Here is a 14,060-nt window from a genome sequence, read left to right as displayed (position 1 = left end):
CAGCGGTAGAGTCCTGTGAACAGCGGTAGAGTCCTGTGAACAGCTCTGCGAGTCCTGTGAACAGCGGTAGAGTCCTGTGAACAGCTCTGCGAGTCCTGTGAACAGCTCTGTGAGTCCTGTGAACAGCGGTAGAGTCCTGTGAACAGCTCTGCGAGTCCTGTGAACAGCGGTAGAGTCCTGTGAACAGCTCTGCGAGTCCTGTGAACAGCGGTAGAGTCCTGTGAACAGCGGTAGAGTCCTGTGAACAGCGGTAGAGTCCTGTGAACAGCGGTAGAGTCCTGTGAACAGCGGTAGAGTCCTGTGAACAGCTCTGCGAGTCCTGTGAACAGCGGTAGAGTCCTGTGAACAGCGGTAGAGTCCTGTGAACAGCGGTAGAGTCCTGTGAACAGCGATAGAGTCCTGTGAACAGCTCTGCGAGTCCTGTGAACAGCGGTAGAGTCCTGTGAACAGCGGTAGAGTCCTGTGAACAGCGATAGAGTCCTGTGAACAGCTCTGCGAGTCCTGTGAACAGCGGTAGAGTCCTGTGAACAGCTCTGCGAGTCCTGTGAAAAGCGGTAGAGTCCTGTGAACAGCTCTGCGAGTCCTGTGAACAGCGGTAGAGTCCTGTGAACAGCGGTAGAGTCCTGTGAACAGCGGTAGAGTCCTGTGAACAGCGGTAGAGTCCTGTGAACAGCGGTAGAGTCCTGTGAACAGCGGTAGAGTCCTGTGAACAGCGGTAGAGTCCTGTGAACAGCGGTAGAGTCCTGTGAACAGCGGTAGAGTCCTGTGAACAGCGGTAGAGTCGGCAAGCGTAGTCAATGCGTTCAATAAGAGAGAACTCTTCAACGTTTTACTCCAAGACTTTCAGGGCAAACAGTAGGTTTGAGATTTTTTTTAAATACAACTACGGAGATCATTTACTTCATTTAATGACTGGTGCTGTTCAACTGTTGACCATCTTTAGAAGTAGACAGTTGACATGAGTGTTTTTTTATGCCAATGGTACATGTATCACCGTTGGCACAGGGTACGGATACATTTATTCTATTAGTAATGGGGAAGATAAAGTTCTTATGAATTGGTGGGGATAAGACAGGTACATGACCTGCATTGGGAGAAAGGGAGGGAGAGCACGATACAGAATGCAAAAAAACACAGACACCAACACAAGTTTAATATTATATTATTTATTTATCTTTGTACAATGTAATTACAATACAAATATGTAGGTTTAAATACAAAATTCTGTAAATAAAGAACAAAAATAAACTCCACTGGTTTGTTATCACTACACTATGGTTTACAATCAGGTTTAGGAGGTCATTTAGTTTCTTATTCTGAACGTCATCAACCTACATTTTAATTTAGAGGGCGTGTAAATAACGGGAATTTAACAAAATGAAAACAGCAATTTCATGAATGACTACGTTTTTTTTCTCTTAAAAGGTGGGGAGAGAATACATTTAGAAAATCGATTTGTCTAAATGAGCAAAAACATGGGCCCCTCACTGGTGATTTATATCTTTGCGAAAGCGAATGGATGTCAGCCAGTATTATGCCGCATGTAAAAATGACAAAGCCTGATTGGCCGAGGAGTCCTAAGGAGTTAATGACCAGGAGAGCGGGATGGATGGAGCCTGTTTGTCTAGTTGTGATGTCCATTCAATAACACTGGTCCCCTGGGTCCCACTCCGTCTCACTCCCAGACACTCATGTCGTCTGGGGCAGGATCGTACATAAAGCAGTATAATGACAAATAGCATAAAGCTTCCCATCGAAGCACATGCGTTTGCCCCGCCTTGACCTGCCAATGGAAGTCCTGCCAAGTGGGCTAAAATTCCAATATGGGGTTGTAGCTATAGTATACTGCACATTTATTGTCTTTGTGTGTTTCAACTAAAGTTCACGGAAGGAAATGCTTGCCTCTTTTGAGATTACGATCAAACAGTAAAGTATTGTTTCTGCGGAGCTCTAAATGCATGGTGACTATAACTCTAACAGAAGTGCTTTTGTTTGGGAGCAGTGAAAGGAGTTTAAAGGAATGAAACAACAGTCTGTTTAACGTACCGTTTTGCCTGTATGGTATTTCATTAATCCAACCCTTTCTTCTTTCATGTTTTCTCAGTTCACCACAGCCTTTCAATAGTCCACATCCTCAAACTCATTCTCACATACCCTCGTTCTCTCAGTCTATCTTTCACCTTCTCCGCCCCGCCCCGCTCTTTTGTTTTCCCTCTACAAAGATGGATGCCTTCCTCTGTCTGTTTAAAGTGGTGAATGACTCATCACTTCCCCTAGCCATCTTTACTCAGCCTGGTAGACCACACACAGCAGGTGCCAGAACTTCTGCCCGTCACAATGGCCTCAAGACAAGAGCCTGGATCCAGAAGCCTCGACAAACGGACTGTAGTCCCATTATGTCAGAAGTGCAGCTTGACCCAGCCCACTGGGCACACACCGATTGAATCAACGTTGTATATACGTCATTTCTAGGAAATTGCATTGAACCATCGTGGAATAGACGTTGAATTGACGTCTGTGCCTATAGGGAGGCACTACTTTTGCCCAAGGCCCTATATGGGAATAGGGTGCCATTTCAAACGCAGACCCAGTGACAAAAAAAACATAACTCACCCCAAACTTACCCTCTTTATCTTACGAAGTGCTCAAGATCTCCCATCCCTAATCTCTTAAATCTTAGGCTCAACACTTCCAAATAGACTCTCATAGTGTTGACTGACTACACTCGTACGGGGGTGACTACTACCATGTTTTAGAATATAATGCGAATCAACCAACCAACTTGGAATGTGCCGCACTATTTGGACCCTTTCCAGAATGTTCCAGGGTTCTAGTGTGTCTGCCCTGCAGGTGGAGTGGCACTGGGACAGAGGGGTGAGGTCACCATGGTGATTTAGCTAACGGTGACTCATTTGGGTTGAGTAAGCAAATTGACGGTTATACATGGATTGGTAATAAATAGAGGGTGAAAAAAGCATGCTATTTACACTCGTTTCCAACCTCTCGTTTCATGACTCACTCGCTCTCTTTGCTCTCTCCGCTGACACAGTTGCAGCTGCTAGTTATTTTCCTCCTCTTTCCAGTTCCACACAAATAAATACAGGGAGAAACAACAATGTGAAACTATAACAGGTTAAAAGCTAAGTAAAAATCATAAATATAACCATTTTGGCAATCAAACCGTCTGTCACTCTTATTGGTCGACGCCTCCTTTGGGGTCTCCACCATCGATTTGTGTCATTGGCTAGTCAACCAGGGCCTTTGCTGTGCTTGGGTACCATCAACATAATCTCTCTCAGTGTCTCATCTCAGTGGCATGTGTTGTATCCATATTCTCTGGCTCTTCCATAGATCCCCACGCAGAACATGATTGCTAGAAATCCCAGGGAATGCATCGCGAGGAACCCCATACACAGTCATCATGTCCCCCCTTCATTCAGACCCAATTTACATCCTGGGGTCTCAACAGAGGAGGAGAAAATCAAGAAGACGGGGAGCGACAGCATTTAGGGGCAGGGGGCTGGAGGGGGGGAGTGGAGTGGTTCATTGTGGTTGGGTGTCTGCATCATCATAGTCTATGCAGTGGCCTGACCTGGGTTAATACAGAGTTAAAGCTCGATCTCAAAGGTCTTTTGCAAGTCATTGGAGAAAGGGTTGGGCGCCGCCTTGGGTTGCAATTTGGTCTCCAGCGCGGCCCACTTTGCCTCGAAGCGATCAACCTCCTGGGCATTGGCTGGGAGCGGGTTGGCCTGCTGTGCGCCCTCCGGTGGCCAGCTGCTGCTATTGCTGCTGGTGCCGTTCTGCATGATGGTGGCGGGGGAGGTGGGAATGTTGTGGGGGAGGCCATTGACGGTGGGATGAGCTCCGAAGGGTGGCATAGGGAACCCGCCCGGCTGGCCGGAGAAAGAGTGGCGGTGCCCGCCGGTGAGCGTGCCCATTTTGGGCCCTGTGCACATGCCCATGGAAGGCCCGCCGGTAGAGCCGCCTGCCGTGCAGAAGACATTAGCCACCATCTGGGAAGGCGTGATGCCCACCACAGGCACACTGGCGTTGGAGTACACCATGCTGTTGGCCAGGGCGGGCATGTAGGCCTGCATGGGTACAAACGTTGGCTGCAGGGGTGGCTGGTTATACAGGCTCACGGGCGCAGGAGTGGCATCAAACGCCAAGGGAAACGGCTGCATGGAAGTGGGCAGGGAGCCAGGCACCCCTGGCATGGTTGTCCCCGGCATGGATGCCCCCGTTATGGGCACACCTGACATAGGTGGGCCAGGCATAAGTGGGTTAGACATAGGTGGGCCAGGCATAAGTGGGTTAGACATAGGTGGGCCAGGCATTAGTGGGTTAGACATAGGTGGCACAGACATAGCTGCGTTTGACATGGGTGGCCCTGGAATGGCAGGGGTGGGCTGGATGAGTGGCGGGGACAGGTTGGGGTTCTGTTGCTGGGCCTTGACGGCCTGGGCCACCTCCTCCAGCCAGCGCTCAGCCTCGGAGGGCGTCCTCCTGTGTCCACTGTGGACAGGGGACTGGACCGGGGGCTCTGCCTGCACCCAGGAGGACGTGGCTGTGGGAGAGAAGCAGAGAGCAACATGTCAATCACACGTTACATCAACCCTGCTGCTGGATCTCTCTACCGCTTTACAATGACAAGCACAGAGGACATACACACACATCCTATTCGGCAGCCTTTTCTGATTAGGGCCGGGATTCACTGCAAGGGTTGAGCCGACATGCGGAGCGTTTACCATGAACGGGATCTCTACAAGCATCAGGGAAAGGGACTTTGAAAAGCTGCATTGCCGGCTGTTTAGTGACCTACGCTGTAGCACACCACAGAGATACACACAAATAACTGACACTTTTCTGGCAAATCAGCCTTACAAGCATAAGAAGCAAATCGGCATTAGAAACATTACAAATACAAACGCATTCCGAATGCAAAGTTGGAGTTGAGGTGTACAACACATGTTAAGCCAGACTAGAGCTCATAGAGAGAGAATGATACGGTAGTCAATGAGTTACCTTGCAGGGGGGCGGGTGGAGGGGGGATGGCTGGGGGCACAGTGCAGCCTGGCAGGCCGTTGGGGGTGGGGTTGGAGAAGAGTTCCTCAGAGGGCCTGGTGAAGGAATGGTTGATCTGGCTGCACAGAGCGTTGATGCTGTTGTCTGCCTCGCCACACACAGACAGATCCATCTCTGGGACTACAGAGGGGAGAAGGATTTTGAGGATTGGCTTTCCTTTGGATGATTTGATGGCAAGATTAAAGTCTTGGAACAAACATACACTTATATAATGATATAGGATTAAAGTACATGACACCGGATGTAAACATTTCTAAGCCCTTTATTTAAATGTAATCTGTTCCCATGGTCTTATGAGGTCTTCATCATCTTTTGTACTTCAAAGTCAGAAAATAAAAGTTACTCTGTAACACACCCAACAGGTCTGTTATTCATGCATGAGATTATCTATAGCCTAAATCCTTAGTGTAGAAAACAGAGGGAAAATCTCAACCAATAACCAGTAGATAAAAAATAGCTCATCATTTGTGTAATTCCCCTTTCAGTGACCTGTCCCTGACAGAGAGAGTGAGCGAAGCCTGTGGAGAGCAGAGAGAGTTGTGGGGCCAAACAGAACCAGAGGGGTCAATGGTGGACGTAATTCCTATGGAGCGCCCGCTGCACGGTCTCTCTGTTGGGTCCTATTCATTAGGGCACAGCATAGCAAAACCTTTTGCAACGGAAAATGAAAATGGCCATTTATTATTGGACAGGTTTAAGTAGTCACTCCCTGTTTCAAACCGTTTTCTTCTGTTTGGTGCCCAATGAATGACCCTGCTTAGAATAACTACTCCAGGTGCAGATGTAGTGTCTTTCTGTCTGGAGACAGCAGTCTGAACTGGTTTGTTCCTGACAGGCCTGCCTTGTAAGGTCTCTCTTTCTGAACATTTGATTGGCCCATAGGGTTCAAAGAGGAAGGGAGAAGCTGTGGGGTTTCTCTGTGTAGTAGTGTAGTGTGAGTGTGTACATCACTGTGTGTGCATGTGTGTGTGTGTGTCTGTGTTTGTGTGTACTACAATCCCTGGATCTATGGCTGTAGAGGGACTGGTCTAGTGGAGACTATTTATAGACACATTGTTCACTGAGAGACCTGGCGGACTACTGGGGAGGGGCGAGGCAGTGAAATTTGCTGCTACTGTGTGTGTGGGTGTGTGTACATGTGTCCTGTGCTTGCGTGTGTTCATGCTTGTGTGGCTTCTATTGCTGGCTAAGTGTGTGCGTGGGTGTGTGCGTGTCTTCGATGCATGCGTGGGATTCAAATAGGTACAGATCCTATACGAAAGAGAGAATCTCTGGACACAACGCTGGTACTGCTACTGCTATGTACATGAATGTAAATAGATGTCAGGTACAATTGTGCTGCAACCATCAGAGGTGAAATGTGTGTTTATTAATGATTCAAAGCTGAGGTCTGCTCATTATAACTAGAATCAACATAACTGAGAGGTTTAATCTACCTCACTACAGCAGGAACAAAAAGCTGTGTTGGGAATCCTAATTATTATACTTAAAAATAACCATTACATGGACTCAGCAATCAGCCACAGCAATCAGCCACAGCAATCAACCACAGCAATCAGCCACAGCTTTAATAACACACTGATGATCAACTTCAGCGCTATTATGACCCCGATCAATGAATCTCTGGCTTCACTTGTTCCTGGTCAAATACTAATAATTATAAACACCACCATACTTTGTCATAAAGGTTCAGAGTTTTTCCTGACCCATGATCTGACCGGGAAAATTCCTGAATTATCCTTGGTCAGGTCATGAAGAGAGGAAAACTCCAGGCTCTGATTGACATTAGCCTTGATTTCCAGGATTCCTCCGAGTTATGAACACAACATGGAAGTGTGGCATTGCAGGACTATGTTGTCCTAGACTGGTGAGGCTAACCACCCTTTGTCCTAGATCGTAGAATGCAGAGACTTAGCTAAGCTAACAAAAACAGGTGAGGCTAACCACTCTTTGTCCTTGGTCATAGAATGCAGAGACTTAGCTAAGCTAACAAAAACAGGTGAGGCTAACCACTCTTTGTCCTTGGTCATAGAATGCAGAGACTTAGCTAAGCTAACAAAAACAGGTGAGGCTAACCACTCTTTGTCCTTGGTCATAGAATGCAGAGACTTAGCTAAGCTAACAAAAACAGGTGAGGCTAACCACTCTTTGTCCTTGGTCATAGAATGCAGAGACTTAGCTAAGCTAACAAAAACAGGTGAGGCTAACCACTCTTTGTCCTTGGTCATAGAATGCAGAGACTTAGCTAAGCTAACATAAACAGGTGAGGCTAACCACTCTTTGTCCTTGGTCATAGAATGCAGAGACTTAGCTAAGCTAACATAAACAGGTGAGGCTAACCACTCTTTGTCCTTGGTCATAGAATGCAGAGACTTAGCTAAGCTAACATAAACAGGTGAGGCTAACCTGGGTTCTTGCTCTGGAAGTCGGCGGTCTTGCGCTGCAGGTTGGAAGGCAGGTCGTTGAGGCGCAGCGAGAGCTGCCTCTTGAACGGCGAGTTCTTCCCGCTGAGGGCCGGGAAGCCCCGGAAGGAGCCCTGCCGCACCAGCTGCTCAATGGGCGCGTGGCGCCGCGGGATTGCGTGCTCTACCCCCTGTCCCACGGGCGAGGCCTCGCCCTCAGGGGGTGAGGAGGTGCCAGGGGGGATGGCTGGGATGGTACACGGGGGCTCTGGAGATTACAATTTGCTATGGTTAATGTTGGGCTACCATGACCAGGGTTACTGTTGGACTACCATGACCTAGGTTATTGTTGGACTATAATGACCTGGGTTAATGTTGGACTACCATGACCAGGGTTAATGTTAACCCTACCATGACCAGGGTTAAGGTTGGACTACCATGACCAGGGTTATTGTTGGACTATAATGACCAGGGTTAATGTTGGACTACAATAACCAGGGTTAATGTTGGACTACAATAACCAGGGTTAATGGTGGACTACAATAACCAGGGTTAATGTTGGACTATAATAACCAGGGTTAATGTTGGACTACAATAACCAGGGTTAATGTTGGACCATAATAACCAGGGTTCATGGTGGACTACAATAACCAGGGTTAATAGTGGACTACAATAACCAGGGTTAATGTTGGACTACAATAACCAGGGTTAATGTTGGACTATACTAACCAGGGTTAATGTTGGACCATAATAACCAGGGTTAATGTTGGACTACAATAACCAGGGTTAATGTTGGACCATAATAACCAGGGTTAATGGTGGACTACAATAACCAGGTTTAATGTTGGACTATAATAACCAGGGTTAATGTTGGACTACAATAACCAGGGTTAATGTTGGACTATAATGACCAGGGTTAATGTTGGACTACAATAACCAGGGTTAATGTTGGACTATAATAACCAGGGTTAATGTTGGACTACAATAACCAGGGTTAATGTTGGACCATAATGACCAGGGTTAATGTTGGACTACAATAACCAGGGTTAATGTTGGACCATAATGACCAGGGTTAATGTTGGACTACAACTAGTAACCACTACAGCCAATAACACTGATAAAGGTTACTACCTGCCAACATACAGTATATGCGTTGTTACACTTCAGAGTGATAGAGGTGAACAACAACGACGATCCACAGTGAGTGAATCCTCCTGTTAGCTCTATAACTCAGGCTGCATTTGACTTTCCAGTAACTTTCCAGTGATACATTAGAATGTGAGTGACAGATGTTTCTGTCTGTGTGTCTGTGCTGCTCTTCATCTCCTGATGAGACATACCTTTCTTCTTGTCCTGCAGCTGCTTCATGATGTCCTCGCGCTCGCCACCCTGCTGGCTGGACGACGTCACGCGGAACGAGCCCTCGCGCACGAAGGAGGTGCGGCTGGCGTCAAACGAGGCTGTGACGCCGCACTCCTTCTCACGCCGCTGCTTCCTCTCCAGACAGGCGGCGAAGGCACAGCCCACGGCGTGGCTCATACGCTCGCCCTGGTGACCACAACACACCCGGTCAATTTCCTCCTCAACACCCTTTTGGTGTGTCTGTGTACGTGGGTGCATGCATGTTTGCGTGTCTCTAAAACTCTGTTATGTGTGAATGGGTACTAATACAAAAAAATACACAATTGACAAGTCTGAACATAGCCTGAAGCCAGTCAATTTCTCTACTGGAAAATGCTTTATCAAACCAGAACCATGTCTGTGAGGAATGACTTGGCACTCCATTTTCATTCCATTATACTATAAAAGTGGTTATCACCCTGGAGGAAATGTGGCTCAGAGTTGCCAGGAGGTCACAGTCAATAGCGCTCCAAGAAGCAATTGAGATAGAGATAACCCTAGAGTAATCCTAATCTCTGGGCGAGCGATGTGGGGATTGGATTAATCTAGTCGCTGGGCCCTCTCTCTCTCTCTCTCTCACACACACACACACACACACACACACACACACACACACACACACACACACACACACACACACACACACACACACACACACACACACACACACACACACACACACACACACACACACACACACACACACACACACCCCCTCACCGAGTCCTTCAGGGCCATGAAGCAGTGGCAGATCCAGCGTCGTGTGGTGCCGTCACGGCAGATGTAGGAGAAAGCCTTGTCATAATTGCGGTCGGGCGCGCAGAAGGACACCTTCTCAATGGTCTGGTCTACGATGAGGTCCTAAAGACAAAGAGATGACGTGTCAGAGAAGGCTGACTTGACCACGTCAGAAATGAAACATATCACACATAACATGGTAGCCTATAGAGAATGTATGTGATTAAAACATTCCTACTGAAATGTCATTATTTGGTGAGGAAAGATCATCTCCCGAGAACTAAATTTTACTAAATCTTGTTTACAGCTCTACAAAACATATTCTAAAACATGGAGAACCACTTTTTCTCTTGTTCCAGAATCTGTATCAAGCTCGTTCAGGAGTCTTGGCTAGTGACTGTAGGGAACTATAGGGTGAGGAAGGGGCCCCTTCCCTTACCCCCCCCCCCCCATGCCACTAGTGGCCCCTGACACCCTTTGAGTCAGAGTGGAAAACAAGAGATGAAAGGGAAATGGGGCTCATACACTCATTCAGGGACTTCCTTCCACTCTTCTATCGGGAAATAGGAAGAGGGGAATGAATGAAGTGGGCAAGGAATAAATAACAGTATTTTCATTCAGAGCCAATTAGTAGATGAAGAGAGGCTGGTGGGGGAAGTGAACGTCTGGTTATGTGTGTGTGCGTGTGTGTGTGTGTGTGTGTGTGTGTGTGTGTGTGTGTGTGTGTGTGTGTGTGTGTGTGTGTGTATCCGTGCGTGCTGTGGTGTGTGTGTGTGTGTGTGTATCCGTGCGTGCTGGGTTGCCTAGTGGTGGATGGAGGTGGGTTTGTGGGGGTGGAGGATCACTCAGAGGCATGCCACTGAAAAAGTCTGGAAAAAGGGGGCACATATTTATTATTATTATTATTATTATTATTATACTCAGTCATGAAAAACTGGAAGGGGGCACAGTGCTGAGTCATGTCACATGGGTCAGATACGGAGGTGGAGAGAAAGGGGGCTTTCTTCTCTGTGACGGTGGTGTTCTTTGACATTGACTTTGACAGGACCAGGAGATGGGATTACAAGAAAGGGGGGAGGTGGAGAGATGCTGAGGGAAGATGGGGTGGGGTCCATTTGTCTTCTGCCACAGGAAACAAAAAAGACTGCTTAGAGGGACTGTTTCTCCCCCCTCCCCTTCTTTTCTCTGGCCTGAAAAGAAAGGTGGGTAATTGCACTCGCAAATAGGGGCCCCTAGCGGCCAGACAGTCCTGTCCTGAGGTGTGTGCGTGTGTTTCTGTGTGTGTTTCTGTGTGTGTTTGTCAAATAAAAATAAAACACTATGTGTGTGTGTACTGTCACCCTCCCCTACCCAAAGCCCCCTTTGACATCCATCAGTAACACATGTCAAGTGTGAAAACTCAGCAGACCGGCCTAAAGTAAGTCTAATCTGGCCTGCGAGGATAAACACAGTCATCGGGACAGGCACGCGTTGCAGCCCTTTTGCACTGAGCCTGAAGGGTGACATCATCAATCTCAGGCCCGACTGAGAATGGCAGGTGACCTGGGAAAGGGCTGGGGGGTGGGTAAGGAGAGGCGGGAGAGCAGCAGCCGAAGGGGGGAGAAGGTGGAGGGTGGAGGGGGAGTGACTGCCAGCTTCTCGCCTGCTGAGCAGTTTTCTCTCTTTGTCTTTACAACATACTTTTCCTAATACAGACGTAGGATCTTAATTTGAGGCAGTTTGCTACAGCAGAATAGTTATCCTGCAGCAACAGGACATTGTCATTATAATTCATGGAAATGTTTGCAGGGGTTGATAGAATTTTTGTAAGGGAACATCAAGTCTGACATTTTAAAGCAGAAATTACAAACTTTTAGAAGCCTTTTTAAACCTCAAATATACTGCAAAGTTCTGTACACTTGCTCTGTCATACGAACTCTGGACAGAGCTAGAGACCACGAGCAGGGGTATGTATCTATGGTTCCAGGCTACTGTTTCATGTTTAGCCACTGTTGACATCTGGAAGCAGACAGTGTGTGTTTGTATGTATGATTAGCACACAGGTTTATGCTATAACAGCCCTGCAGACACACTCTTACCTTGGTTTTGTCATCCACCACTCTGAGACCGTCTGCGGACACCCACAGAACTGCTTTCACTGTCTTCTTCCCACTCTGTGGAGAGACAGATAAAGAGAGAGAGAGAAGGAGAAAGAGAGAGAGGGTGGGAGAGAGAGTTTTCTGGTGTATTATAAATGCAAACTTCCTTAATAAGCACAATGTCTTGAGTAAAAACCAACTTGGATTTATACCAAAACATTGCATGACTGATCATATTTCCACCCATACAAGACTGTTCTACAAAGTTAATGAAAGTGGTGTAGGGGGTAAAATATATGACACAACTAAATCTGACTGGCAATACGTGCAGCATCAAAATTAGCAAGAAAACAAGAGAATTCTTTAACCAGGGGCGAGGCCTTTGCCAGGGTTGCAATCTCAGCCCTGCGTTCTTCAATATTTACGTCAAAGAATTGGCCACTATTCTAGACAAATCCTCAGCTCCTGGTCTAATTCTCCACAATTCCGAGGTTAAATGCCTGCTCTTCGCAGATGACCTGTGCCTACTGTCACCCGCAGCACATGGCCTACAGAGGAGCCTGGACCTGTTAGAGCAGTACTGCCAGACGTGGGCCCTGGTAGTAAACCCCAAAAATACTGAAATATTGAAGATCCAGATCTCAAGGAATTAGACCAAAGTTCTCAATTGGTACAAAATACAGAGTACTGCACACACTACAATTACTTAGGTTAAAAATAAGCTCAACTGGACACCTAAATGAGGCAGTGAATGAACTTAGTGAGAAAGGCAGGGCATTATATGCCATTAAAAAAACTAATTCAAATTGAAATACCAATTCAAATTTGGCTAAAACAATTTGACTGTGTCATTGACCCAATTGCACTTTATGGCAGCGAGGTGTGGGGTCCACAAGATTTCACCCAATGGGACAAGCACCCCATTGAAACCCTGCATGCTGAGTTCTAATTCTCCTACATGTCCAGAGGAAAACTACAAACAATACATGCAGGGCAGAATTAGGCTAATATCCACTAATAATTCAATAAAATAAATAAAAAAGTGCAATTAAGTTTTAGAAACATCTAAAATACAGCGACCCCCTCTCATATCATTACCAAGCTCTGCAATGCCAAGAGCTGAGAAGAAAAAAAGTCTCCTCATCCAGCCGGTGCTGGGGCTGAGTTCACAGACCTGTTCTACTAACAAACTGGAGCCTCAGGACCCTCAACCAGTCGGTGCTGGGGCTGAGTTCACAGACCTGTTCTACTAACACACTGGAGCCTCAGGACCCTCAACCAGTCGGTGCTGGGGCTGAGTTCACAGACCTGTTCTACTAACACACTGGAGCCTCAGGACCCTCAACCAGCCGGTGCTGGGGCTGAGTTCACAGACCTGTTCTACTAACACACTGGAGCCTCAGGACCCTCAACCAGCCGGTGCTGGGGCTGAGTTCACAGACCTGTTCTACTAAACACTGGAGCCTCAGGACCCTCAACCAGCCGGTGCTGGGGCTGAGTTCACAGACCTGTTCTACTAACACACTGGAGCCTCAGGATCCTCAACCAGCTGGTCCTGGAGCTGAGTTCACAGACCTGTTCTACTAACACACTGGAGCCTAAGGATCCTCATCCAGCTGGTCCTGGAGCTGAGTTCACAGACCTGTTCTACTAACACACTGGAGCCTCAGGACCAGAACATTCAATGAATCAGAATAAATCAAATTACAACACAGTCTAAACAAAACTACATGACCTATTGGGAAACACAGCACAAAGCAAAATGCAGTGCTATCTGGCCTTAAATCAACAGTACACCGTGGCTAACTATTTGGCCATGGTTACTGATCAAAACCTTGACAAAGTACAGGCTCAGCGATCACTGCCTTGCCATTGAGAAGAGTAGACAGGAAAACCTGGCTCCCTGTAGAGGAAAGGCTGTGCAACCACTGCACCACAGCAGAATCCAAGACAGAGCTGCATTTCCTGACAAGACATGAAAAATATAAAACAATGAGTCATTTCCAAAAATGTCAAACTCTTATTCAAGGTTTCAAAGACCTCTGATGAAAATAGGCTACCTGTCAAGTTGGGGGAGGACGCAGAGAGCTGTGGGTTGGCAGTGCACTACGCTGCTGCCTGCCATAAGATGAGGGACAGTGTCTGACAGACCAACCAACCTGCACATGTCCACTATGCCATTGTTGTTACTGATTGTCCCATTGACAATCTTGATTATTATTATTTTAATTATGTTAATATTGTAAATGAATCACTTAATTTCCAATGTACGATTTGGCAATATGTACATTGTTACGTCATACCAATAAAGCAATTTGAACTGAATTGAATTGAGAGGGAGAGAGAGACAGAGAGA

General features: G+C 47.0%; 1 protein-coding gene across 5 annotated transcripts in view; it reads right to left on the bottom strand.

Annotated features, from left to right (window-relative positions):
- Nucleotides 1–1,146: 1,146 nt before the first annotated feature.
- The window catches only part of LOC118396326 (numb-like protein), a 102,537-nt gene continuing 89,623 nt past the window's right edge, over nucleotides 1,147–14,060 (bottom strand). For all 5 annotated transcript variants that reach the window (XM_052524020.1, XM_052524019.1, XM_052524018.1 and 2 more), the window contains 6 exons: nucleotides 11,705–11,779; nucleotides 9,609–9,749; nucleotides 8,828–9,035; nucleotides 7,492–7,755; nucleotides 5,026–5,205; nucleotides 1,147–4,567 (listed from right to left, as the gene is read on the bottom strand). In XM_052524020.1, the coding sequence (XP_052379980.1) occupies nucleotides 3,609–4,567; nucleotides 5,026–5,205; nucleotides 7,492–7,755; nucleotides 8,828–9,035; nucleotides 9,609–9,749; nucleotides 11,705–11,779 (1,827 nt within the window). In that variant the 3' untranslated portion in view covers nucleotides 1,147–3,608. The remainder of the gene's footprint in view (nucleotides 4,568–5,025; nucleotides 5,206–7,491; nucleotides 7,756–8,827; nucleotides 9,036–9,608; nucleotides 9,750–11,704; nucleotides 11,780–14,060) is intronic.

The sequence above is a fragment of the Oncorhynchus keta genome, chromosome 1 (assembly GCF_023373465.1).
Source record: "Oncorhynchus keta strain PuntledgeMale-10-30-2019 chromosome 1, Oket_V2, whole genome shotgun sequence".
Taxonomy (NCBI): Eukaryota; Metazoa; Chordata; class Actinopteri; order Salmoniformes; family Salmonidae; genus Oncorhynchus; species Oncorhynchus keta.
Note: the sequence above shows the minus strand (reverse complement) of the source record. Positions and strands in the feature narration are given on the sequence as shown.